The sequence below is a fragment of the Canis lupus genome, chromosome 1, assembly GCF_048164855.1.
Source record: "Canis lupus baileyi chromosome 1, mCanLup2.hap1, whole genome shotgun sequence".
NCBI classification, from domain to species: Eukaryota; Metazoa; Chordata; class Mammalia; order Carnivora; family Canidae; genus Canis; species Canis lupus.
The window spans coordinates 110,795,701-110,821,340 of record NC_132838.1 but is presented as its reverse complement, the minus strand read 5'-3'; the positions used below and the strand labels follow the sequence as shown (position 1 = coordinate 110,821,340).

Here is a 25,640-nt window from a genome sequence, read left to right as displayed (position 1 = left end):
GACAGGCCAGACCTGCTTCTCTGTTGGCACGACGGGAAGGGATGTTCTCACATTCCCTTTTCGTGAGAACTAGCCTCGTGGCCTCACCGAGGTGCGAGCTGTCAGCTGTCTGCACGGACTGTGGAGAGGGGACGAGTGCCAGTGGACAGTGAGCCATCCCAGCTATGCGCCTGGCCACTCGTGACATTCTGTTTTGGTTTTCCTAATCCCCCAACAATAATTTTGTTGGACTCAGACTTTGTCATAGTCCCAGAGACACAGACCACTGTCTGACCACTGCTTGACACGACTTAGCAGGAACTATGGCTTCTTCCCAGGATCTGGGGTCCACACTCCTGCTCCCACCCTGCAGCCAGCATACAGGTTAGTGAGCCCCTACTCCTGCCGCCAGTTTGTGTCAGCCTGGACCGCAGGGGGTGAGAAATAGAAGCCCAAGCCCAACTGGCTGAAGGGAGGCAAAAGGGAAGGGACCTACTGGCTCCAATACCGCACGTACGAACACTGACCTAATGGTGTCCTGAGGACCCATGCGTCTCTGGGTGGGGGGAGCTTTACTCTTGGGCAGGCTCCCCGCTACTGTTGGAGAACGTCTCCCAGCAGGTGCAGGTGTATCCCATCAGCTTAGCCATGTGGCTGAGCTAGCATCTCCAGCACGTCACAGGCCGGCGCTCTGCCCCATGTCCACTTTGAAGCAATCATTGGCCAGTGGAGTTGGGGTGCTGTGCCCCAACCTTGGGGCTAAGGAGTGTGAGGTCAGTACCCCTACCAGGCCACAGGGCCTTCCCAGAGCTCTTGGCTCCCTCTGGGTGTCCCATCAGCCCTAGGGCCTTGGCTTAGAAGTTACACCCTTGAGCTCTTGTCACACAGGATAGGTTAAGTGTTGACATCTCCCCATCTGGACTGGACCAGGCACAACACAGGCCGCAGTGGTGGCTACTTGACCAATGAGAACTCAGAAGGTGCCCAGAGTTGTGACACGTGCCCACCTAGGTCTGTGTCATACTGGTGGAAGGGGAAACTGGAGAGCAATGTGTTTAAGAAGCACACACACACACACACACACACACACACACACACACACACACACGGTGGCCTGACTGACTCCAATTCTGTATGTCCTGCGGGTGCCGCATCTCTGCTCCCCAACCTCCCAGGTCTCATCAAGGGCTCACCAGTTTCCCCTGGAGTGACCTGTAGGTACGCCCTAGACAGTTACGGTTCCAGAGAGGCAGCACTGCCTGCCCCAGCTGGCAAAGGTACCAGCCAGCCAGCCATAATGAATTAATTACACTGGGGCAGAGCCACCCCTCGAGTGGAGCAACCTGCTGAGGTCACTGGGGACACCGCCCTTGGAAATGCCAGCTCCTGCCCTGCCTGCATTGGGGGGTGGGGACATGGACCTGGATCCCCTGAGGCCTAGGTGCTCTCTGCGGCCTGAGTCAGCCTGGCACATCCGTCCTCCTACTTCAGTGGCCTCACCCACCACCCCCGCAACCCCTCCTGCCACCACGGATGCCAGCAAGGAGGCTGTCAGCTGAAGCTGCCCAAGGCTCCCTGGGGGTGGCAAGGCTTGGCAGGATAGGGTAGGCCTAGTTCCCAGGGCTTGCTGAGCCAGGGAGACCAGGACATGAAGACCGATGGGGGCTTTCACATCTCCGTTTATTGCACTTGAACCCGGGGCTCTAAACTGGTCCTCTGGTGCCAGCTCTGACATTGGCACTGTACGCTGCTACTGCCAACGGCCCTCTCTGGCTCACGGATTCACCTGCGGTGTGTGGCCACCACAGGCCTCATTGTGGACGTGGACCCTGGGCCTTGGGCTCAGTCCAACCCCTTACACCTTGTCTGGGCGGAGGGAGGAGCCTTGCCTCCTGCTGCTCCGGGTACTCATTCAAGGCCCACCTGGGCGGTAAGGGTTCTCTCAGGCCAGGGGTCTCGGCTTGCCCCCCTGCGCCCAGTCCCGGGGCTGGTGGGCTTCGCTGGCGTGCCCACGGACATGCTCGGCACCCTGACCTGACCGGACCGTCCCGGGGGCATGGCCGGCTCCGTTTGTGGCGTGGGGGGGGTCGTGGGCCGGGGACTTGGGCGGGCTGGGCGGCTTGAGCGCGCTGACCGCGCGGATGAGGCCCATGCGGCGGCGGATGGAGTGGTCCAGGTTGACGGTGCAGCGCAGCAGGCTCTGCGCCTCGGCCACCGTGAAGGGGAAGTCGGAGCCCAGGAAGCGCTCGAAAAGCTCCGGGTCGCCGTCCAAGTCCAGCACGTTCTGCAACGCCTTGGTCATGGAGTGCAGCTCGCGGCTGTTGTCGCAAAACACGTCCCAGAGGCGCGCGCGGGCCTCGGGCGCGCCCCCCGCCTGCTGTCGGTCCTCCAGGCACTGCAGCACCCAGCTGAGGCGGCACGGCCACTGGTTGGCGAGCACGACCCAGGCCACGGCCTGGCGCGGCGTGGGGCCCGCGCAGTCCCCGTCCTGCTGCTGCAGCAGGCGCACGGTGATGGGCACGGTGTTGACGATGCGCCGCATGGACACCACGTTGTCGGGCACGTACTCATAGAGGCAGTCACTCTCGTCGTGCAGGCAGAGGAGCGCCTCCTGGATGCGGCGCGCCGCTTCGGCGTCTATGCGGCTCTGCGCGCGCTCGGTGCCCACCCGCGTCTCCACCGCCAGGAGCTGCGCGTCCTCGCCGCCGCCGCCGCCGCCGCCGCCGCTACTGCCACTGCCCGGCCGCAGCTTGCGCGTCATCTCGCGGTACAGCAGGTCGTCGCGGCTCAGCACGGCGTCCTGCAGGAACTGCAGCTTGGTGCGGCGGCCCATGATGGGCACGGAGAAGGGCAGCGTGACGGTGCGGTTGAGGAAGAGGTAGCCGTTGTCGGCCGTGCCCTTCATGGAGCCGGCGCTCTCGAGGCACGCGGCCAGGATGCTGGGGTCCACCACCAGGATGAAGATGAAGGGCGCGTGGCTGTCGGACAGCAGCGTGTTGATGGCGTTGAGCACGCCCACCACGCGCTCCGGGTAGCACGTGTCCAGCCCGGTGACCTCGAGCACGACGCGCAGCCGGCGCCGCTGGTAGATCTCCAGGAAGCACAGGAAGTCGGTGAGCAGCTCCACCTCCTTCTTCACCTCGCACATGAAGCCCAGCTGGCTGCCGAACTTCTCGCGCGACACCAGCCGCTCGATCTTCTTGCGCTGGCTCACGAACAGGTGCTTGCCCACCGAGTACACGGCCATGAGCAGCCCCGAGCCCGACAGCGTGGTGGCCGCGCCGCCGAACACCCGCAGCAGGCTGCCGCTGGCCGCGCCGTGGCCCGGCGCGCGGGCGCCCACCGACAGGTACAGCAGCCCCACGCCCAGGCCGAGCGCCGCCAGCAGCGCCAGCAGCGCCAGGCACACGCGGCGCCGGCAGTGCCACTCGCGCTGGCAGAAGCCCGGCGTCGTGGCCGGCTTGTTGCCCAGCACCGAGTACACGCTGAAGGGCAGCGCGCCGTACTGGTGGCGGATGCCCTCGCACAGCGTGGTCACCAGGCCGGCCCACAGCTTGTCCGTGCCCGCGTACTGCCAGGCGCTGAAGCGGATGAAGAGGAACTTGACGTTCTTGCGCCGCAGGTGCACCTCGGTGATGACCGGCTGCAGGAACACCAGGTACCACAGCAGCCGCGGGAAGCCCCAGCCGCTCACCGGCCGCGGCTGCCACTGCACGCGCCGCAGCTCCTCGGCCTCGCGCTGCGCCGCCTCCTGCTGCATCAGCGCTGCGGTGGGGGGGGGGGGGGGTTGTGAGCGGCGGGGGCGGGGCCCAGAGCCGGACCGAGGGGCTGAATGAAGCAGGTGCGGAAGCGCAGGCCTGGAGCCCGCCTTGGACTGGAAGAGGCCTGAGTGCGAGGCCGGGGTGGGGCGGGGGGGGGGGGGGGGGCAGAAGCAGAGCTCCCGAGGGAAGGCGCCAAGGAACAGAAGATTGCATGCGAGGGCCGGAGGAAGCGAAACGCAGGGCAGCAGAGTACAGCCTTCGTCTGATTCTCCTGGTTTAATGCTCCTCCTCCTCCTCCAGGAAGCCCTCCCTGATCCCCAGGCTGGGTCCTGTGCCTCCTGGGCTCACCTCACCCCACCACTACCCACTAGTTGAGTCGTCACTCTTTGGGGACAAGTCCATCTCCTGCTCTGGCCTGTGAGGCCAGGAAGGGCAGGGCACCAGTCGTCTTGGTCATCCTGTGTCTCCTGGGCACCAAGGGAGGGCTGGGGGAATGTCTGAAGGATGGATCACGAGGGGTGGGGGCAGGGTCCCTCTGCTATTGAGGTCAGTGAATGAATGAATGGGAATGTGCCAGCATAGCACAGACTAGGAGCTCCAGAATGCTGTTTCCTTTTTCCTTATAACCGGATGTTTTCTCCTCCCAGGACCCTGTTTATTGCTTTATGGCAACACAGGGGCAGATGCAGGCCTGTTTAGCAGGTGCTCGCCAGGGCTGGGCTCACCCAGGTGAGTCACCTCCAGCCCCTCTGGCCACAGTTAGGGCTGGGGTCTGAGCAGGGTCTAAACCCAGTTCAAGCTGATGTGGATCCTGGCCACGTTTCAGCCCATGGGATCGGGTAACCTCTTCCTGTTCAGGGGTCTTGTGGGTGCCAGGCCCTGGGTCAGTGCTGAGAAGCGATGGGTCTGGGGGGCACAGGAGGGACTTTGCAGGAGCCAGTGAGGAACCTGGGCTTTCTCCCTAGAGTGCTGGGAAGCCATGGAAGGCTTTTCAACGGGAACAACAGGGCTAGACCTGTACCTTTTTTATTTTTAAAATTTATTTATTTATTTATTTATTTATTTATTTATTTATTTGAGAGAGAGAGAGCAGGGCAGGGGGCGAGTGGAGGAGCAGAGGGAGAAGGAGAGAGAATCCCAAGCACACTCTCTGCTGAGCTCAGAGCCCAGTGCAGGGCTGCATCCCATGACCCCAAGATCATGACCTGAGCTGAAATCAAGAGTTGGACACTTAACTGGCTGAACCACCCAGGCACCCCACTAGAGTTGCATCTTAAAAAGATTCCTTGGAGTGGATCTGGAAGGGGAGGGGATGAGACTGTTGGCCAGGAGGCCAGAGAGGAAATGGGCAAGGACCCAGGGGCAGAGGCTGTGGGCATCAGGGGGGACCTGGTTAATGCTGACTTATAGGCATCTGGCCTCAGGAGCAAGGGGGTCTTGGGGGAGCCTGAGGCTGGACCAGAGGCTCGTTTTCCCTGCTCCCCACCCCAGAACACAGAGCCTCACCAGTGATCTTGTCCAGCATCATGTGCAGGCGGCAGCCAAAGGGGGCATAGAAACCCACGGTCACCGGGACGGGCACATGGCAGAGGGTCTTGGCCAGGCAGCTGCAGTAGACATCATCTTCTGTCAGGATATCTGGAGGCCGGGGTTAGGGAAGGGGAGGGGAAACTGAGTCAGTGAGGCTGGCCAAGCACCACCCTCCTCCCCATCTGCCCTCCAGAGAGCCCACCCTCAGCTCCTCCCTCAGCTCAGCATCCTACTCCCCAACTCTCCAAGATGACTCAGGTCAGACCCGCAGATGGAGATTTCTGGAGCAGTAGGCAACCCCCTTCCCCGATGTGCCCCTCTGAGCACCACAGAAAGAGTTGACCCCAGATCCACCAGGGAAAGGCGCAGAGGCCACCGAACCCCAGCACAGAGGCCCAAGGGATTGACAGGCCCTAGGTCACTAGGCTCAGCCACCAGCTCATAGTGTCCCCAGAAAAATCCTATGAACCTTTCTAGGGACTCGCCCTCAGATGCCTAAGACACCTCTTTACATGTTCCTGAAGTTTCTCGTGTCAGTTCCTGCCAGCTCTGCTAGCCTGGCTGCAGCATGGAAGGGCCCTGACGATCAGAGGCTCCTCCTGGCTTCCTGTCCATCCCATACCCTGACCTCTGTCCCCCTCCAGGACCCCATGCCCACAGCCTCTCACCCTGCCCCAAGCCCAGGCAGACCCAGGTCTTGGTCCCAGCCCCGCCACCTTTTCTGCATGACCATTGAGAGGCTCAGTATCCCCCTCTGAAGAGGGGGTGCAGAGACACCAGGGTAGCATGAATGCCAAGGGGGTGAGGCAGGGGTGGGCCCTGGGTCGATGCCATGGTCTGGAACAGCCCTTTAGGGAGCAGATTCAAGTTCAATTGCTGGCACCATGCACAAGAATCACAGTGTCACTCCGCTGAGGGCGTCCCGCCCCCCGGACCCCCACTGAGTGCTACTTCTTGGACTGGAGCTGGGGCACCAGAAGGGTGGGGGTCAGCTGCCCAGCCACAAGCCACCCCCCATCTGGCCCTCCCCGCACGCTAACCTCCTCCTCACTGTCCCTGGAACAGGCCACTTCACAGTTTGCTTTTGCTGATCCTGCTGCCACTTACGCAAGAGACCTGCCCCCCCCACACCCATCTTCACTCAGATGTTGCCCTAGTGGCACCTCACCTGATGACCTTCATCGATGCTCCTTCGCCTCCTCTGCCTTGTTTTTGCCCAATGTGATTATCACGGGGTGACACACTTCAACTTGCCTTACTTATCTGGTTCCTGTACCCACCTTCCTCCCACCGCCTGTAGACCGTGAGCTTTGTGAGGACAACAGTCTCTGCCCTCCTCCCCTGCAGCCCCCACCCTCCGCTCCTCTGCTGGGCACCCACCGCAGGCATCCCATACCTAGTCGGAGGGTGGGTGGATGGATGGGTGAAGGGATCCCTCCCCTTGCCGCCTGTTCTCTCCAGCCCCCAGGCCACTCCCTACCTTTTGCTGCTGCAGCACAGCTGACCTGTCCCCCCACCCCCCCCACCCGGCACCAGAGCTGCCCAGCAAGCTGGTACCTGTCACCCCCTGCCCCACGTTCTCTCTGGCCCCGTGGGCTGGGCGCAGGGGTGGTGGGGAGGGCCAGGGAGAGAAAAAGCAGAGCAAGGCTGTCAGCAGAGGGAGACAGCCAGGGCCCAGACCCCCGGCTAGCCCAGGATGAGGCACCAGGGCCAGGCCTGGCCTGGAAGCTTGGATCCCGCCAGGTGAAGCAGAAGCAGCTGCCTGGGGGCCCAGGGTCAGGGACAGCCCCCTCCCAGGCAGGGACCAGGGGAGCGGGGAGGAGGGCAGGCCGAGGGGCCAGGGGCCCCCGAGGGAGGACGCAGCAGGGACAGAGCCCGCAGGAAGGCTGGGTGAGCACCGGAGCTGTAGGTGAAGGAGCCGCAGGCTGCGGGGACAGGCAGGGGGCGGGCGGCACTGGGCCTGCCGGGCTCCAGGAGGGCGCGGGCTGCGGAGGCCAGGCCTGGGCCGCTGCTGGCCATGGCGGGAGCCGCGGTGGGTGAGATGGTGGGCTCGGGGGGCGGCTCGGGGGCGGCGGCCGGTTGCATGGGGACAGCAGCCGTTGCAGGTGGCCCCTTCCGGGCCCCTGGGACGGAGCAGAGTCGCTGCCGCAGGGGGTTGGGAGGTGGGGGCTGGGGCTGCTGCTGCTGCTGCTGCAAGATGGGGGGCTGGGGGCCCCGGCGGCAGCCGCTGACACCCCCCCGGTGGCTGTGGTAGGCCCGCTGCCAGCACACCTGTGGGGGCAGCCGACAGGGCCCGTGGGCTTGAAGGGCCGCTGGGTCATGGCACCACTGGTAACAGCACCCTGGAAGGAAGGAAGTGGGGGCGACTGGGCCTGGGTCCCTGACCCCTGGGGGGCATTGGCAGGAACCACCAGGTCGAGTCTTCAAGTGGAGGCTGGGGCTGGTCCCTCCGCGGAGGCCCAGGAGAGGTCAGAGAAAGTGAAGAGGGGGTGTGGGCAGAGCGGGTGGGGGGCAGTCTCTGTGCTCTTCCATCCGGGGGAAGGAGAAGAGGTACAGAGGCCCCGGCTTGAGTTGGCGGAGGGGCTAGAGTGGGGACAGTGCCTTTTGGAGTCCCTGGGGCTGGTGGGGGGCAGAGAGGAACCCGCCTGGTTGGTCCAGAGGAACCTGGAGTGATGAGAGGTGACCACGGAGAGGGGACGGGGCGAGGACTAAGAAGGGGGTGGGCAAGGGGAAGGCTGGGCCCCGTGGGAAGTAACTGTTCCCATCCCTGGCCCCACAGCAGGAGCACCTGTGGCCACCAACCCCCTGGAAGCTGTCCCCCCTTCATGCACACTCAGTGGCGGGGGGGTGGGGGGAGCGTGCTCTCCCACCACACTGATCCCTCCCCGCCCCTGGGCTGGGCGTAGGTCAGGGGTGTTGTCTTCACAGGCCTGGCGATTTGGGGTGGGGGGAGTTCTACCCATGCTGGGGGGAGGGATAGGCCGGGTGGTCCCCTCCCCTGCTGACATCCCCATCTTGGGCTCCCCAGGACCTGTGCCCGCCCCCCCCACGACCCCTTTATGTAGAAGCCTCTGTGGGGATGCCCAGTAACTCCTCCCCCCTGGGGCCTGAGGTTCTCCTGCTCAACCATCCGACACTCAGCAGCCCCCCACTCCCAGATCACGCTCCCTGCTAGGACCCCCCCAAACCGAACCCCTACCTTTTTGGTGCCCCAACTCCAGATCCAAGAAGTAGCGCTCAGCGGGGGTCTGGAGGGGCAGGGCGCCCCTGGCGAAGCGGACGGTGTAGTGTTTGTGCATGGTGGCGGCGGCGGGAGGCGGGGGGCCTGCTCCAGGGGAGGCGGAGGGGGGCTCAGTGCCGGCTCCCTTGGGTACCAGTGGGAAGAGGCCCCCCCGGGATGCGACTTGGGGCAGGCGAGAGACCCCCATCCCTGATGTTGGGGTTCTGGGTCACCAGGTGGGGTGGAGGTGCTCTTCAGAGGAGGAGTGGTCAGGTGGGGGGAAGGACAGCTAGATGGGGGAGGACGGAGAGTGGTTGGGCGGGGAACGCTAGGGGCTAATTTGGGGTGCGTGAGATTTCCAAAGTTGGTGATTGGGTGTTTGGGAGCCCCTGGGAATTCCCAAGAAGCCAGGACAATGGGGGTGCCGGGCAGACGTGGGCTGGGGAGACATGGTAGCCCCAGGGGGTGCTGAGAAACTGTAGGGGACCACGGCATGTTGGGAGGCGCGGCTGGCGCTGTGTGAAGGGACAGGTCACCAGCGCGGAGAGAGCTGGGAGCCCCGGGCCACCGCCACCCGAGGGACAACTGAGACATCTAGAGCCTGAAGGAGGGCGAGGGTGGGGAGGGGAATTCTGGGGGAGCACATTCAGTCAGGCTGGTCCAATTTGGGAAGAGGCTCAGCAACTCGGGGCGAGACGGGGTGCACAGGTCTAAAATGTGGGGAGCCGAAAGCCAGAAGGGAAGGAAGGATGCGTGTGTGGGGAGGCAGGTGGGGCCCAGGGGCAGAGGGAAGGGGGTTGTCGCGGCTCAGTGGGGTGGGGGCCCCCGGACCTACCTGTGGCGGCCTCGGGCCGGCTCCCTGCCCTGCCGAGCTGCTGCGCTCGGGCCCACGGAGACAGGCCCCAGCTGGGTGCCAGCCGCCCGACCGGTTTGCCCGCCCTGTCCCCGCCCCTTCCCCAGAGCGCCGCCCGCCCTGCCCGGGGCTGCTCTCTGCTCTCGAGGACTGGGGGCTCCCCCCACCCGCGCCCGGGGTGTGGTACCCCACATAAGGGCGGGAGGGGGCAGGCCACGGTGCCCGCCGGGGGCTCCACCTGCCGCGGGCTCTGCAGACCCTGCCTGGCCCGTCCGTGGGACCCGGCGAGGAAGCCGGCGCAGGGATTGAGTCCAGGGCCGGGAGGAGACGCAATCCTGGGCTCAGATGCCAGTTCCCCCAGGGCCCAGCTGTGTGACCTTGGACAGGTGACTTCACCTCTCTGAGCCTCGGCTTCCTCATTGCTGAGGAGGCCCCGGACGACCAACGTCGCGTGGTTGCAGGAGGCCACCGGGCAGAGCGGGACACTCTGACGACAGCAGCCGGCCCCACAGCGCGCGCTCTTCCCGCCGTTAACCCCCTTCCTCACCACACCCTAGCGGGGCTGCCGTGACGCCCGCGTCAGCCGAGGAAACCGAGGCCCAGAGACATGAGGTTCCTTGCCCCGGGTCTCACGGAAGCAGAGTGGGGCCCCTGAAAGCAGCGGGCTGTGCCGCAGGCTCGCTGGTGGGTGCGAGGCTCCTTGTGGACATTCTGAGAGGTGAGAGCAGGGCCAGGGCTCAGGAAGAGTGGGGAGCACGGGGGGGGGGTCTCTGCTGTCCAGGCCCGTGTCCCTTCAGCTGCGGGCGCCACAGGGCTGACAGGCACTGCCCGGGGAGATGGGTGACCTGGTGGGGCTGGGGGAGGCGACCACGAACAGCGCCCGGGGCAAGAGAGAAGGAACCCATCTGGTCCTGGGCGACACCCCTCCAGGGGTCCCACCTGGGTGACCAGACACTGCCCCCTGTAGCCAGAGCCAGGCCTCCTTCCATCCGTGGGGGCCAGTCGTGTCTCTCCCCCCCAGGCCTTCAAGCTGCTTTTCCTGGGAAGGCTTCCTCCCTGTCCTCTACTAGCTGGGGACTCTACCCACCACCCCCACCCCACAGCCGTCCAGCCAACAGGGGGGCAGAGCTAGTATGTCTGAGAGGGGGGGCAAGGGTGCGGGGGAACCTCCAGGATGTGCCCAGGAGCTTCTTGAGGGCAGGTGGGGCCAATCCTCTGCCATCCCTGCCCACCTGCACACACAGATTGGTTGAATAACCAATTCTTTCTGGGAAACATCTGCCAGGCTCTGTGCGGGGCAGAGCCAGCTCCCAGCAGAAGGATCCAGAAGGATCCAGAAGGACCCAAGATGTGTGTCGGAACATAAGTGACCACCACAAGGCAGGAAGCAGCTGTCTAGGGGTGCTCCCGGGCTGCGGGCGCAGACAGTGCATAACTGCTCTGAGGGGGTGGTGGCCAGGTGGCTGCAGGAGGCCGAAGAGGGGGCGGCAGCCTGGGAGTGGGGCACAGGGCGGGGCAGCCTGGGCAGGGAACGGTATGTGCAAAGGCCAGCAAATGCGGAGCGCAGCTTTCTGGGCTGGGGATGGGCAAGCCGATGCAAGGGCCACATGGGGTGTCTTCACAGGACTCTAGAGCCAGAGGGGCCTCCACCCACTGATCTTTCTGCTCTTGTTTGGGTCTCACCCCAGCCTCAGTTCACAGTTCTGAAGCGGGGGTACTTACCCACAGCAGGCAGCAGGGCCTGGGCAGAGTCCAGGTGTGTGGGACCCTCAGGTGCCATGAATGTAAGGGGGGCAGGGAGGCCACAGCGCCCAGGGCCAGGTCCGCTGGCCTGTTGTTCTGGGTATGACCTCCATCTGCCGGCTACCTCGAGTGTGTGTGTTGGGGGCCGAATGAGGGTGTCTGGTCCGTTTCCCCCTCTCTGCCCATCCAAGGTCCTGGCAGCTCCAGGCCTGCCCCTGCCCACTCTAGGTGGCCCCCACTCTGCTCCCCAGGGAGAGGTCCATTGTGCATGCCCCACTGGGCGGAGGACAGCCCCAGACTTGTTGACGCTGGCAGGGTTGCCAGTGCTGGCCCCTCTGCTCCCCCCCACACCCCAGACCAGGTGTGCAGGGCAGGAGGCGGCAGGCCCTGGGGCTCCGGGCTGGGCCGTGATGGAAGGGGCCTGTAAGGGCAGGGAGTGAGGGATGGGGAGCTACACAGGGGGCTCTGCTCCCCACCCAGGACCTGTGACAGGCATTGCTTCACAGATGCTCCCTCCCCCTCAGCGCGCAGAGTGACCCCCTCCTCCTTCCACTTTAAATCTGGCTCCACATACAGAACCTTTATTGGGCATCTGCCACGCAAGGTGAGGAGTCTGATGCGGGGATCCCTTCACACTGGCCCCAACTTGGGCCACCTCATTCCCAGGACACCCCCACCTCCCTGTGACACCCACTTGTTGAACACGTGATGCCCTGGAGTGGTTGGACCCTCGCCCCCCTCCCCTGCTTGTTTATCACCCACTACCAGCCCTCTGGCCACCCACTACCAGCCCTCTGGCAGCGCTCCAAGGTTCCTGGGCCAGCGGTGGCTGTGAGGCTCAGCCGGGGGTGGGGGCCTGGGGCTCCTCAGGTTTTCTGAATCACCACCTGGAACTTACCTGGAAGAGAAGGGCTGGCTTTAGCTTGAGGCTGGGGGATCTGAGGGCCGAGGCAGAAAGCACCTGAACAGCTCAGAGATGCTCAGAGACACTCATCCCTGCCCTGTACCAGTGGCCTGGCTGGCCTGGGGCGGGACCAAGGGGTGGTCCAAGGGGGTGCTGCTCCCCGCCCACCTGGCCTGCATCCTAGAGGTATGTGGGTGACTAGGAGCATGAAGGTCAAGCATGCAGGCTGCTGAGGAGAGGCCTAGCCCGGGCTTCTGTGGCATGTGTTTCTCGGGTCCTGCCCACCTGGCCTCAGGTCCCCACCATGAGGAGGCCTGGGGCACCAGCAGAGGGAAGAGCACTGGGGTGGGGGGCAGCAGAGGGAAGGCTAGCCCCAGGGGGGCATGCAGGCTGCAATCCATAGGCCCTGGCTGCCCTTTAGGGCCCCCCATTAGAGCATCAAGCAGGTTGACTACTATTATGTCCACCCGGAATCATGTTCACCACCACTAGACCAGCTCCCCGTCCCATCCATGGTTCTCTGCTCCCAGCTGGCACAACTTGGGGAAGCAGGCTTGGGGGACAGCACAGGTCCAGGGGCATAGCCAGGTTGCCCCAGCCACGTAGCCTGGGCACGGGACTTAAGCTCTCTGGGCCTCAAACTCCCCATCTGCCAGTGGGGTCCCGCAGGTCCCAAAGCCTCAGCAGCAGGGACAGGAGAGCTCCAGAGACCCACCACACAAGGGACGGGAAGGGCCCCCTCCCCCATGACTCACAGGTGGGCAAGGATGCCACGGAGGCGGTGACCAGGCTCTTGATGCCCAGGGTGCTGAGGGCACCTCGCAGGAGGCCGCAGGTGAAGGCCAGGAACTAGGGATGGGTGGGGGGGCACACGTCACCCAGGGAAGTGGGGAGGCCAGCACCCAGAACAGGGGCCATGCTGGGCTTTGGGCTCCACAGTGGGGGCGAGTCCCCCCCCCCCGGGTCCTGGGCTAGCCCCCCAGCTCGGGGCGGGGGCTGAGGACACAGGGGGAGGTCCAGTCCAAGCCCCTCCATACCTTGGGGGCTTCCTCTAGATACTGCAGACCCGCAGCCATCCGGATGAGGAGGGGGAAGCTGTTGTCCTGCAGGACGTAGGTCCCCTGGGAACAGAGAAGAGCCTGGGGTAGGGGGGTGCTGGGGTGGCATCTGTGCACTTGTGGTGGGGGAGGGAAGGCTGGGAGCCGTTGCCCCCTTCCCGCTGGGCTGAGGCCTGGAAAGACCTTAAAACCCCTGTCATCATGGCCCCATCCTTCAGGGCTACAGAAGGGCTCAGGGGCTTCCCAGCCCAGGCCAGGGGTCCCCCACGGGGCATGTTGGCCCTGCCCCCCTAGCTGCGTGGCTTCTGGAGTAAACAGTGGAGCAGCCCACCAGGGCCTGGCGCAGAGTGGGCACCGAACCGGAGCTCCGGCCAGCTGTCAGGCCCAGGAGAGATGCTGCTAACCATGGAGAGCCTACTGCCTACCCTGAGGCCCCATCTCAGGAGGCTTGTGGAAATTCTAGAAATAGCTGTGACACCCTGCCCACCCCCCACCCCTCCGCCCCAGTTGCAGCCTCCTGGCCTCCCTTGGAGAATTGGGCAGAGGCCGGAGAGGGGCCTGTTGCCAGTGGTGAAACCTGCCTCCCGCCTATCAGCTTGGGCAACCTCCCTCTGGAAGGGCTCCCCTCCGGCCTCCCTTTCCTCTTGGTTTCCGCCTCTGCCTGGAGTCGGGATTCGGGATTCGGGCCCTGGGCGGCGCTACACACCTGGTGATTGGTGCGGAGGCTGTCCATCTGCTTCTGGAACACGGCAACCCACAAGTCTTTGCAGAGGAACTTGAGGACGTCCAGCTCCTCTCTGAAGGCCAGCGTCTCCTGGGGCAGCCTGGGGGGCGGGGGTGGTGGCAGTGACAGGCGCTTGGGCCAGGCTGATGCTGTGGGGCCAGGAGGGCTGGGATGGGGAGCCGAGGGTGAGGAAGAGGGAGGAAGCCAGGCTGGGTTCCTCTACGGAGCAACACAACCCTCCCCGTCCAGGCACGCCCAGGAAGGGACCGACCTCAGGTCCTGCCTGCCTGCAGCCAGCAGGGGCAGGGGAAAGGCAGGAAGCGCCAGCTCTCACCTCTCGCCCAGGGCCTGGCCCACACGGAAGCCCATGCCCTCCAGCACAGACAGGCTCATCTTCTGTCCCTAAAAGGTCAGGGAAGAGAGGCTCAGGGGCCCTCGGCCACCTCCACCTGAACCGCCTGGGTTAATAAGACCAGTGTGCCCATCCCTGCCAGCTCAGGGGTGAGGGGAGCCAGGAGGGACGGCCTTCGGGGACAGGTCCAGGCCTTCTGACTGGCAGGCTGGCTTTGTCCCCCGCCATACGATGCCTTCAACATGCCTCTGCGGATGCCACAGGCTCTTGAGACCAGCCCCCCTTGCTTCACGAGAGGTGGGGGTATGCCCCAGGCTCAGCTTTAGACCTGCTTGTCGGCTCTTTCCTGAGAACACCTATCACTCAGCTCGGGCATTTCCAATGTGCGTCCTTACAACACTCTGTGGGTAGGTAGCACTCTGATCACCCCAGGGACTCCTGGTGACTTGCCACAGGGCTCGTGTGGCAGCAGCAAGGGAGCCGCAGGGCGTGGGGCCCACCCTCCTGGCCTGGCCAACAGGAAGCTATAAAAATCAACTGTAATCATTATGCCTTGAAACATCAGCCAAGACCCCTGGGAAGGACACACGGGGGCTCAGGGTGGGAGATGCTCCCTCGGGTGCTCGGGGAAGGCAGTAGCAGCCAAGTGTGGCATTCCCGAGAGCAGGGGCAAGGTCCCGCAGTAGGAGGGGGCAGCAGGTGGGCTGTACTTGGCGTCTGTCCACGTGTCTGCACGTGCTGATGGCATGCCCCGAGGGGAGTCGGCTTGCACGGATTTCCTTGGGGTGGCCTGAGGACCCTGAGTGGTGGAGGCCCAGGCTGGGGACATCGGAAATACCAGGACAGTGTATGCAGGGAGGTGCCGCTCTCCTCAGAGAAAATGTGAGGGCCGAGGTGGGAGGCAGGTGCAGCGCCCTGGGAAGGGGCAGGGGTCACCGGCCGGAGCCCTTCCCACCCTTCCTCCGGCCACCACACTCCCTTGGGAGTAACTTCCCGTCTTCTCTCTGGGTCAGACAGGCCATCACCACGGCCTCCCCAATGCTGGGGAGGATTTCTCTGCCTAGACCCCCTCCAGGAGGATGTCCTGGCCTCCTCAGCAGGCTTCAACAGACGTTAGGGACCCAGCTGTCCACCCCCCACCCTCTGCCCCACCCCTGGGACAGCTTCCATCGTCCAGAAGAGGGGCCTCTGGGCTCACTCACTGTTCCCTGCCCCGCCCCCCAGGTTAGGTCCGAGATCCCAGGCCAGTCTGTGGAGTGGGGACCCAGGCTGACCCTCACAGCCAACACTGGCCTTGGCACACGGGAGGCCCTTAACTGAATAAAGCGGGCAGTCAGGATTCGAGCTTGCACGGTGTGCCAGGTGCTTTGTACAAACCTCTTGTTTAATTTTAACAACCCTGTAAGGTAGGTTCTGGAAGCTGGCACTTGGAAGAGCGAGGTAACAGGCACCCGCAGCCACAGGGCGTCTTTCTGACCTGGGTGGATCTAGTTCCCAAGCCTAAGCGGCCAGGGTGGGTGGGTGGGAGGCCAGACCGACACCTATGGCTGTCCGGGCCTCAGTGGGGTGGCCAGGGCTGTGGCCCACCTCGGGGGACAGGGAGGGGGATGTGCCTGGGAGTAGGGAGGCCCGAGTAGAGGTCACCCAGGCCCCTGAGCAAGTTGGCCCTCTTCTCTGCCAGGCCGCCGGGCTCCTAGGCCCTTGCCCGCATTCCCGTGCTCCTCCTGCAGGACCCGGACCCGGTGACAACACAACTTCCTGCGGGCCAACACTGGCCAGCTCTTTGGACCCCCATCAGCACGTCTCTGCTTTCCTCAGGCCCGACCTCTGGTGACCAAGGTGTGTACAGATGGGCTCCGGTGTGACACCAGTGCAGGGGACACAGCCCAGAGGCTGAGCAACCCCACTGGGGGACCAGGCAGGAGCTGACTGCCCTGTGCCCCCAGCTACTCTCGGGTACAGAGAGGACCATGTTCGCAGCGCTGCCTCCCTCACCAGGGTCCTTATAAGGATGAAATGCAGGCCAAGCACTCCCCGCTGAGCTCAGTAAGTATTCCTGTCCCTGTCACGCACCGCCTGTCAACCTGGGTGACCAGCCCCTGGTGGAGGGAAAGCCCCAGGGAAGAGCAGCTCTGTTCCATGGGCTGACTTATCCCAGCACCGAGAATGGCCTCAGCTAGCCCTCTCTGCCGGGTGGTGGCCGGGTGGCCATCCTCCCAGAGGGCAGCACCTCAAAGAGGCAGGGCCGGGCTCTGCTGTGACCAAGCACATCTGTGTCCCTGGGGACTTCCCGAGGCACAAGGGGGGCTCTCTCATTCATTCCACAGACATGTCCTGGTGGCCTCGACAAGCCGGCCGTTGTGCCTGGTGGGGTGACAGGTGCCCAGGTGATGGGCAACCCCTATGCCAGGGGACCCGGGCAGCACAGAGCAGGGCAGAGCCAGTTCCCCCAGGAGGGGTCCCGGGGTGCTTCTCAGAGGAGGGCGGGGAAGCAGGAAGAGCTCTGGGGGGTGCAGCTCAGGCCACAAGGGTGGGGGAGGGTGGTGAGAGGTGGGGGAGGGGACTCCTGTAGACCAGACTGAGGGGGACACAGTGGGAGAGGGCATGACAGTCCCTGCCCCGAGGGAGCGGGGAGCCCACAGGAACTGATGCGGGCTCCAGCCCAGGTGGGGGCCCCACAGGGGGAAAGCAGGACTGTGAGAGCTCCTCTGGGGCCAAGTCTGAAGGAAGCAGAGTGAAGCCGGGAAGGGAGTGGGGTGGCACCCCAAGGCCTGGTCACAGCCGGATAGTGGCCCTGAGAGGGGACAGCCCAGGAGTCTGCAGGGTCCTCAGCCAAGCCGGGAGCTCCAAGATGGGGATGGAGGGGCGTCTGGAAAGGTGTCCCTTCAGTGAGCTTCAGACTGCCGGCGTTCAAGGCCTGGCTCCGCTGCTTACTGACCTTGGGCAAGCTATCCGGGCCTGTTTCATGTGTGAAAGGGGGCTGACAGCAGGCCCCACCTCATAGCAGTGGCATGATGGACACTGGGCAATGGGTCCTGCCCAGCTGCTGTCACCACCCACCCCACTGTACTCAACTAGGGGCCAGTGACATGGTGCTGAACTGGAAAGATTGGGGGGGGGGATATGGGGTGTAGGACCAACAGGAAAGGGCAGGGAGAGAGGCAGTGCAAGGGAGGGGTCAAGGATGAGCAAGTGAAGAGAGGGTGGAGGAGGAAGGGACCAGAAGCTTCCCCTGTTCCATCACCACCTGCCTCCCCCAGTCCCTGCAGAAGCTCTTCAGGGATTAGAGATTTATCATTCCTACAAAAGGCAGGGCGGGCCACTCATCCTCTGGGCCCATCCCAGGGCCAGGGCGCTTCTGGGTTCTTGGCCACCCTCACCCTCAACCTCAAATGAGTTTGCACAACAGCCCACGGAGAAGAAACAAGATCGTGCAGAAACAGAGGAGAACCCTGTCGAGAAGGCTCTCCTGGTGTCCCCCCAACAGCATGGGAGCCAGGAGGAAGGGGCAACTGGAGGGGAGCCCTGGGAAATGGAAAGTACGGTAGCACCAATAAACCTCTGTTAACAAGGGAGCCGACAGACAGACATAGCTGTCAAGGACAGACATTTCCTGTCAAGGAAAAGCCACGAGGTAGGAACAAATGGCAGGAAAGCTGTAAGACACACGGAAGGGACCCAGAAAGTCCAGCGTTCTAGGGCCAAGGACGTGCTGGAACAATGTGGAAGAAGAATCGAAGAGACGAAAAGAGAGGAGGGTGCTCAGCAACAGGAAGGTTCAAGTGTTTGAAAAGAGAAGGGCCACCGAGCCCCAAGGAAGATGACAGGAAAATAAGCAAACCGAGCCACCCCACAAGCCCGCATGTCCTGAGCCCTGGACTCCCAGAGAATATCCTGGACTAAAGCAGGGGAGCTGGTGGGAGGGGGGCCTGTGCCAGGCTCCTTCTCGTCTCTTCTGCAGCCCTGCCCCTCCGTGATCTGTGCAGGTTCTGGAGGGGGGCCCAGGGGCCAGCTGCCCAGGCTCCTCCCTTAAGAGGAGCATGGGGAGAGGGAACATTCTGGCTTCCCCCAGGTGCATGGCCCCAGAAGATCCAAGAGTGCGGAGAGTGAACGCATGAGTAAGAATGAGCAAGCGGGAAAAGCCAGCACGCCTCCCACCCTGTGGCCCAGGACTCACTGCCCACATCCACCCAGGTGGTCCTAGACACCCCCAGATCCTGCCTTCTCCCCGCCCCCCAATACTCCCAAAGGCCCCCCAGTCCTAATTCCCCCTGGGCTGAGCACCTGCCTGTGCTCTGGGCCCCTATAGCCACCAACCTCCCTCAGGTTGGTTCAGGCTCATTCACATGGCCTGGGAGACCTTTCTAAAAAGTAGAGCTGAAGCCCGTGCACCTCGTGTAAACCTTTATGGCTCCCACCACTAGCTCCCTGGCCTCAAGGGCACTGTGTCCCCTGCAGGGCTCTGTCCCCAGGGGGTCCACTCTGGCAGGGACCAGTCGGTGGGTTTCCCAGGCTCTGGCTGAGGGCCGGGGCTCCATCTGACAGCTGCTGCACCCACCCCAGGTGCCCGGGCTGGCACAGGTGCTCGCTGGGCTGGGCCGGGGTGGAGGAAGGTCTGTCTGGCCCAGCAGGGCTGCTCCTGGGCCCCCTGCCAGGGCTCACAGTAGTAGGTGACAGTAGGTGAGACCCACGCTTACTGGTGTGCAGAGGAATTAACTCCCTTGCCCCCAGGCTTTTCTTATCTTCAAAGCTGCTGAGGTGGAGAAACCACAGGCACCTCCTCCCTGGGTTTTTCCTGCTCTGGTAACAAAGGCCCTTTGACCTCGTGGCTCCTCGGGTTAGTCTTCCACTCCACCTGTAACCCTTCCAGAAGAATCCATTCAACAGCCACAGATAACCAATGTGCCAGGCAGGATACGGAAATCCCCCAAACTCCTGGGCCTCTGGGCATGTGTGCTCTGGGGACAGATGAACGAGCCACCCACTGTCCCTGGGCTCAAGGAAGGTGGTGGCTGGGGGGAGGGGCAGACCTGAAGCCACAGACAAGCCTTGGAGCCCGATGCCTGAGTCCTGATTTCCCCGGATTCTTGCCACCTGCAGCCCAGGGAAAGCCCCACCTCTGGTGCCTCAGCGCCTTCTCTGTAAAATGGGGTGATAGCGTCTACCTTACAAGGCTGTTCTGAGGACTAAATCCAACAGAATACTGTGCTGGGGACACGGTAAGTCCCCAGCAGGAGGCCCGCATCTGGTTCAGATGGGACACTTGTTGGGCCGAAGAGAAGGAACAGAAAGAGGAAGAAGGAGGAGGGAAGAGTGGGAGTGGAAGAGACAGGATTGAGCAAATAGCAGTTCTCTCTCTCTTTCTTAAAAAAAAAATTATTTATTTGAGAGAGCAAGCAAAAGCGGGGTTGGGCAGAGGGAGATGGAGAAGCAGACTCCCCACTGAGTAGGGAGCCCAACATGGGGCTTGATCCCAGGACCCTGGGACCATGACCTGAGCCCAAGGCAGACACTTAACTGACTAAGCCACCGAGGCTCCCCAAACAGCAGTTCTCTTGATACAGCCCTGAAATGGGGCTCCCAGGTGGAAGGGCCGTGGGGGAACCGCTGCAGACCTTAGCCCCGGCTGTACCCGGGAAGCACTCAGGACCCCGGCACGGAATCCCAGTGGCAGCGGGGTCCCAGGCACGTTCGTGTGTTTTGAAAGCCCGAGGTGAGCACGGCTGAGTAACCCAGCATTTCTCACACTTGCTTGACCACAGAAACCCATTAAAATCCTCCCTGAGCGCGCCAGGGAAGGCTCACCGGGAAATGCGGGCCAGCGTTTACAGCGCAGGCTTTGGAGGCGGGAGGCCTAGTTATATTCCTGACTCTGCCACTTGAGAGCAAGCACTCCTGTGCATCAAAGCCTCTGTTTCTCAGGTTCCAAAGCCTACAAAGCGGGGAGGATTGTGCTGACCTCTGTGGGTCGGTAGGAGGATCAAATGAAATCAGGAGTGTGAAGCCCATGGGCGGGCACAGGAAACATTCATTTGTGGTAGGGCGCTCCTATTATTACAAATCTCAGTCCCTCCACAGCAGGGGGACTGAGTCCACTTGAACAAACCCAGGCCAAGGACCTACTGTGTGGTGATCAGTGTAGACCTGGCCATGGAGTGCAGTCGGGGGTGGGGTGGCAGAGGGCGGACATGAATCAAAGGCTCATAGGAGCCTAGAATTCAGATGTATACTTGAGTGTGATAGGACTACCAAGGACAAATGGGAAGGGGCTGCAAGAATGTCACAAGGACACCTGACTTGAACTGGGGGCTTGGGGAAGGCTTCCCCAAGGAAGAGGCATTTGAGCCAAGGTCCAAAGGATTAATAGATGGGAATGCATTGAAGATACAACAGGTGAAATGAGCTGAGAGATGAGGGTACAGGGGCTGGTACAGGGGCAGAGAGGGGCCTGGACTGTAGGGCAGGGGTGAGGAGAGGTGGCACCCATGATCAGAAAGAATGAGCAGGGCCTGGCTGGGGGCTGGTGTTGAGGGAGGAAAGGCTGATGTCAGGGACACCGGGGATTGTGGCTTGAAGCCAGGCTGGATGGGGTACGGAGACACTGCAACCCCCTCTCCAACACACAGGCCCATGCACACTCCCCTTCCCATGCTTCATCTTTCTCATAGCATTTCCTTACCACACTATACTTGATTTATTTAGCTTCTTTGTGTCCCCTGATGACAACCTAAGCTCCAGGAGGGCCAGGAGTTTTTTTATTTTTTAAATTAATGAGAGACACACACACACACACAGAGAGAGAGAGAGAGAGAGAGAGAGAGCGCAGCAGAGACACAGGCAGAGGAAGAAGCAGGCTCCATGCAGGGAGCCTGACGTGGGACTCGATCCTGGGTCTCCAGGATCACACCCTGGGCTGAAGGCAGCGCTAAACCGCTGGGCCATCAGGGCTGCCCAGGACCAGGAGTTTTATACAGTTCACTGAGGAACTCCCAGAGCCTGCCACCGAGCCTGACACTTGGTAGCTTTGAGATGAAGTTTGTGGAATGAATGAACTTGAAAGAAACTATGTTGAGATGAGAAGCAACATCCTCCTCCCCAGCTCCTAAACCAGAAAACTTAAGCCAGTAAAAAATCTTGCATATTGATGAGGATGATGATTGAAGTAATTAATAATAATGAAAAAAACTTGATCATGGCGCTCAGTCATCAAACACCTACCCTTTCTTCTTGGTAACAGATTTTACAAGAGCTTCCATGTTCTGGAGGTGGATTAGGTGCTTGACATCACACCAAGTGCTTTAAAGTTCGAGCTCATTTGTTCTTCCTAATCTTCCTAAGAACCAACTTCCAAAATGCCAAGCATGCTCCTACCTCAGGGCTTTGCACCTGCTGTGCCTTCTTCTGGGATGCCCCCCTCACTCCTCTTGCCTTCACCGCACGGCTAAATTCCTACAGTCTGTTCCTCAGAAGGGCTTTCCTCTACCGTCAACCACTCCATCCCTATTCTTTTCATGATTCTATGGAAGTTTTCTTTTCATTTTCTTAAGATTTTACTTATTTGAGAGAGAAAGAGAGAGAGCATGAGCAGGGGAAAGGGCACAGAGGCAGAGGGAGAAGCAGGCTCCCCACTAGCATAAAGCCCTACCTGGGGCTCCATCCCAGGACCCTGAGATCATGATCTGAGCCAAAGGCAGATGCTTAACCGATTGAGCTACCCAGGCACCCCTCTATGGAAGTTTTCTTGATCGGACTTCTCACTAGCTAGTGGCATATTCTTGTTTGTTTGACTCCCCTACTAAGTTTCCCAAGGACAGGGAAACAGTACCTGACTACAATAGGTGCCTAATAAGTGTCTATTGCATGAGTAAATGCCCCTCTCTGAGACTGAGGCGCTGTTATAATACCCACTTTACTAAGGAGGAAACTGAGGCACACAGGGGATTGAGTCACTGGCTCTCACACCTACATAGTGGAGCAGGCGTGGATCCAACCCGGGCAGTTAAGTCCTTGGTACACATCCAATGACAGTAATTACCATAATTACTACCTGCTGACTCCGTGCTAGGCCTTGAGCTAAGCTTTAGCCGGAGCTGCCTCGCTCACCTGTAGCAGGGACCCGCGAGACCGGCCCTGCTGCGATGCCCACTTTGCAGAGCACGGAGCCAGCGCCCCGCGAGGGCAGGGGCGGGGTCGCGGCTCGACCCGAGCCGTCGACCCGCCCTCGGCGCTCCCCAGGGCCACGCCCCGGCGTTCCCGCCGCGGCCCGCGCCTCCTCCCCCCGGGTCCCGGCGCTCACCCCAGGCCCAGGGTCGGAGTGGTGCGCCCACAGCTCCGCCACCATCTCGGTGTGCAGAAACTCGAACAGCGCCGCGTCCGCCATGCGCCGGCCTCGCGCCCAACGACCGGCTAGCGCTCCGTGCTCCCGTTGGCCCGGCTGGGCAGGCCCCGCCTCCCGCACTTGGCGCGGGCCGCCCCCATTGGTGTTTCACACTAAGCCCCGCCTCCCGGGCTCGCATGGTGCGCGCGTGAACCCGGGAGACCCAGGGGGAGGGCCTGTTTTCATTGGCCACACGTGACAGCGTCTCCGCCCTTCCCCTTCGCCTCCTCGCTGTTTCCGGGTTGTCGAGCCTTCCCATTGGCCGGATCACTGGTCACGGGAGACAAACCCCGTTTTTAAAAATTTCTATTCGTCCACTCTCCACGCAGCGCAATCCGGAAGCGCCAGCCCAGCCGCTTTCCTATTGGCCAGGCCTCCGCTCACGTGACTGCTCACGCCCCCGCCCTCCTCGCCCCTACACACAGCTGGTTTTGAGGACTAGCTTTCCCGGTAGGTAGCCGAGCGGCCCACGTGTGTGGCCGCCATGCCCGCCCAACGTGCGCCCCGATTGGTTGGGGCTGTCACCCTCCTCCCTCGGAAAAGACGGCGCGCTCCGGCTGCGTAGCGGATCCTGCAGGCTCCGGGCTTCGGTAAGCCAGGTACGGTCTCCGGCGACAGCGCTCCCCCGCGCCCGCGCTACTGCACCCTCCCCGGAGTCCAGCTGGGCTGTCACCCTCTCTGTGACCCTGGCACTGGCCCCTGGGCAGCTCAGGAGCCCGTGTACTTCCGGATCTGACAGAGGCTTGGAGGACGGAGGGGAGGGTGTGGCCTCTGCTAGGAGGCAAAATCGGAAGAGCTGGGTTTGGGATTCGGGGAGCGCGGGCCACGGGGCCTTCATCCACCCGGTCCTCAGTTTCCCCAAAGAGGGTGGGGTCCAGTGGCTTCCATTATCTCTGGCAGCAGGGCCGACGAGCCCGTTTACAGAAGAGGAAACTGAGGCCCAGGCGCGGGTAGCAGATGGCCGCAAATCGCTAAGCTAGTCAGTGCAGGGCTTGGGGATCCAGCACCCGCGCCTCTTAACCACCGCCGGGCGCCTCTCTTCTCCCCAGTTCGGCGGCATGGCGTCCCAGGGTCGTCGGCGGAGGCCGCCGCGGAGGCCCGAGACCGTGGTGCCGGGGGAGGCGGCCGAGACGGACTCGGAGCTCTCTGCGTCCTCGTCGGAGGAGGAGCTGTACCTGGGCCCCTCGGGCCCGACGCGCGGCCGCCCCACGGGGCTGCGGGTGGCCGGGGAGGCCGCGGAAACCGACTCGGACTCGGAGCCAGAGGCGACCGCCGCGCCGGGGGACCTGCCTCCGCTGGTGGTGCAGCGGGAAACGGCCGGGGAGGCCTGGGGCTCGGAGGAGGCCCCGGCGCCGGCCCCCGCGCGCTCGCTGCTGCAGCTCCGGCTGGCCGAGAGCCAGGCGCGGCTGGACCACGACGTGGCGGCCGCGGTGAGCGGCGTGTACCGCCGCGCGGGCCGCGATGTGGCCGCCCTGGCCGGGAGGCTTGCGGCCGCTCAGGCGGCGGGGTTGGCGGCGGCCCACAGCGTGCGCCTGGCGCGGGGGGACCTCTGCGCGCTGGCGGAGCGCCTGGACATCGTGGCCGGCTGCCGCCTGCTGCCCGACATCCGCGGCGTGCCGGGGACCGAACCCGAGCAAGACCCGGGACCGCGGGCCTAGCCGGCTCCCCCTCCCCGGCCGGCCTCTGCGACCCGGCCCTGTCCCGCTCCCCGCGCGTCTTGCTGTCACCCTCTGGACGAGCGTCACCTGCAGGGAAACGCAGTGTAGGGGGGCGTGGTGACGTCGCAAGCCCCGCCCTGTCTCCAGCATCTGGCTCCTCCCCCTGGCCCTGCCCTCCGCTCCCGGGTTTGGCTCCCGGCCCTGGTAGCCAGTAGCTCCCTCATCTTTCTCCATGCCGGGCTGTCGCGTCGCTTCACGTTTCCTTGCGCTCTGCCTTTCTTGAGTTGGGTTTCTGCTCACAAGGGCTGGTTTGCTTCTTCCCATAGGCGCCTCGGAATCTGGCCCAGATTCCATGGCATCTTCCTTCACTCCCCTGGCTCTGCCTTTGGTCCTAGCCCCACTTCTGGAACTTCGTCCCCATAGGCTGGGCCCTGGTTCCATCTCCTGGTCCTTGCTCTGCTGTCTCCCAGCTTCCAATCCTTGGGGCTTAGCTCCAGCCCCTGGGGTTGATCTCATTTCCTGAGTCCAGCTATACCCTTAGGATTAGTTTTGCTTCTTTTGCCTTCCCCATTCTGCTTGGACTACCTACCTCATCCTGAGCTTCACAGACCCCCTCCCCCCACCTGCCCATGGTTTCCTTCATCAGGCCCAAGATCTCCCCCTTCCCCCACCCACCCGGCCCAAGGGGGTCTTCCCAATTTGCCAGGCTGAAGATGGCATCTCCTCCAGAACTTCTGGACCAAGTGGTCATGTCCTCCCCACCTTCCAAACCAAGGTGGCTTTTGTGTCCAAGCTCTAGATATAACATGGGTCTTCTCCTGACTGTCCAGGCTGACAGGGGCACTCTTCGGGCACTCTTCGGGCACTTAGGGCCTAATGCAGTCTTGCCCTGGTACTTTAGGTGCATTGTGACACCGATTTGCAGATAATAAAACACCACACACTTGGTGTTTTATTCCCTGTGTTGGCCCCTGGAGGCTACAGGGACCTGGGTTTCTGGCTTGGCTCAGGGCCTGGGCTTAGCCGACTCTGCTCTCTCTCCTGCCCCCAGCCCTGGCCCCTCAGTCCCGTTCACATTTATCCACTTCCCCCACTTTATAATCCCAACCTGAAGCTGAGATCCGAGCCCCCTGGGATAGAGAAGTGAAGAAGAGTGCGCTGTACCCATCTCATTAAGACTCAGAACATTTACTGCTATGAGATAGGTTCGTTGATGATTTATTTCTCTGAGAATGGGAGTCCCAAGAGATCTTTCATGCCCGGCCTATTGAAGGTGAAGCTGTCGCCGGGCAATTGGGACCCTTTGTTTTTTGCCCTTGTTCTGCATTTACTTACATATTGTTAATTCACATAGTTACTGAGCACCTGTTCAGCGCCTGTCCTGTGCTGGACATTGAGGCTACAACATCCAGCCCAGGCCCTCACGTTGCTCCCAGCCCACTGGGGGAGACAGACATTAATAAAATTTTCTCCTAAATAAA

General features: G+C 62.5%; 3 protein-coding genes across 10 annotated transcripts; 1 reads left to right on the top strand and 2 right to left on the bottom strand.

Annotated features, from left to right (window-relative positions):
- Window positions 1–1,638: 1,638 nt before the first annotated feature.
- NKPD1 (NTPase KAP family P-loop domain containing 1) lies at window positions 1,639–12,732 on the bottom strand. Of its 3 annotated transcripts, none has more exons than XM_072774703.1 (5): window positions 11,985–12,732; window positions 8,470–8,595; window positions 7,169–7,612; window positions 5,247–5,378; window positions 1,639–3,744 (listed from the first exon to the last, which is right to left on the bottom strand). In XM_072774703.1, exons 2-5 carry the CDS (start codon window positions 8,567–8,569, stop codon window positions 1,922–1,924), a joined length of 2,499 nt encoding a protein of 832 aa, XP_072630804.1. In that variant the 5' UTR covers window positions 8,570–8,595; window positions 11,985–12,732; the 3' UTR covers window positions 1,639–1,921. The 3 variants fall into 3 exon arrangements, with proteins under 3 accessions (XP_072630804.1, XP_072630795.1, XP_072630815.1); XM_072774694.1 differs by lacking the exon at window positions 11,985–12,732 and adding an exon at window positions 9,326–11,527; XM_072774714.1 differs by lacking the exons at window positions 7,169–7,612; window positions 11,985–12,732 and adding an exon at window positions 9,326–11,527.
- TRAPPC6A (trafficking protein particle complex subunit 6A) lies at window positions 11,646–22,655 on the bottom strand. 5 transcript variants are annotated; one of them, XM_072774729.1, is made up of 6 exons: window positions 22,421–22,655; window positions 14,044–14,174; window positions 13,755–13,938; window positions 13,028–13,111; window positions 12,746–12,839; window positions 11,646–11,984 (listed from the first exon to the last, which is right to left on the bottom strand). In XM_072774729.1, the coding sequence occupies exons 1-6, from the start codon at window positions 22,638–22,640 to the stop codon at window positions 11,981–11,983; spliced, it is 717 nt and encodes a 238-aa protein (XP_072630830.1). In that variant the 5' UTR covers window positions 22,641–22,655; the 3' UTR covers window positions 11,646–11,980. The 5 variants fall into 5 exon arrangements, with proteins under 5 accessions (XP_072630830.1, XP_072630848.1, XP_072630840.1 ...); XM_072774747.1 differs by having other exon boundaries at window positions 13,755–13,872; window positions 14,107–14,174; window positions 22,421–22,631; XM_072774739.1 differs by having other exon boundaries at window positions 14,107–14,174; window positions 22,421–22,582.
- Window positions 15,760–25,640, top strand: BLOC1S3 (biogenesis of lysosomal organelles complex 1 subunit 3). 2 transcript variants are annotated; one of them, XM_072774775.1, is made up of 3 exons: window positions 15,760–16,170; window positions 22,831–23,091; window positions 23,551–25,640. In XM_072774775.1, exon 3 carries the CDS (start codon window positions 23,560–23,562, stop codon window positions 24,157–24,159), a length of 600 nt encoding a protein of 199 aa, XP_072630876.1. In that variant the 5' UTR covers window positions 15,760–16,170; window positions 22,831–23,091; window positions 23,551–23,559; the 3' UTR covers window positions 24,160–25,640. The 2 variants fall into 2 exon arrangements, with proteins under 2 accessions (XP_072630876.1, XP_072630875.1); XM_072774774.1 differs by having other exon boundaries at window positions 15,771–16,170; window positions 22,831–23,100.

Coding starts and splice junctions, on each gene's coding strand:
- NKPD1 (XM_072774703.1), bottom strand. CDS start 8,569: ATGCACAAACACTACACCGTCCGCTTCGCCAGGGGCGCCCTGCCCCTC. Junction 7,613..8,469: donor GGAGTTGGGGCACCAAAAAG/GTAGGGGTTCGG, acceptor CCTTCCTTCCAG/GGTGCTGTTACCAGTGGTGC. Junction 5,379..7,168: donor CTCCTTCACCTACAGCTCCG/GTGCTCACCCAG, acceptor CCCGGCCTCCAG/ATATCCTGACAGAAGATGAT.
- TRAPPC6A (XM_072774729.1), bottom strand. CDS start 22,640: ATGCGAGCCCGGGAGGCGGGGCTTAGTGTGAAACACCAATGGGGGCGG. Junction 13,112..13,754: donor GCCTCCGCACCAATCACCAG/GTGTGTAGCGCC, acceptor CTCTGTTCCCAG/GGGACCTACGTCCTGCAGGA. Junction 12,840..13,027: donor ATCTAGAGGAAGCCCCCAAG/GTATGGAGGGGC, acceptor ACCCATCCCTAG/TTCCTGGCCTTCACCTGCGG.
- BLOC1S3 (XM_072774775.1), top strand. CDS start 23,560: ATGGCGTCCCAGGGTCGTCGGCGGAGGCCGCCGCGGAGGCCCGAGACC.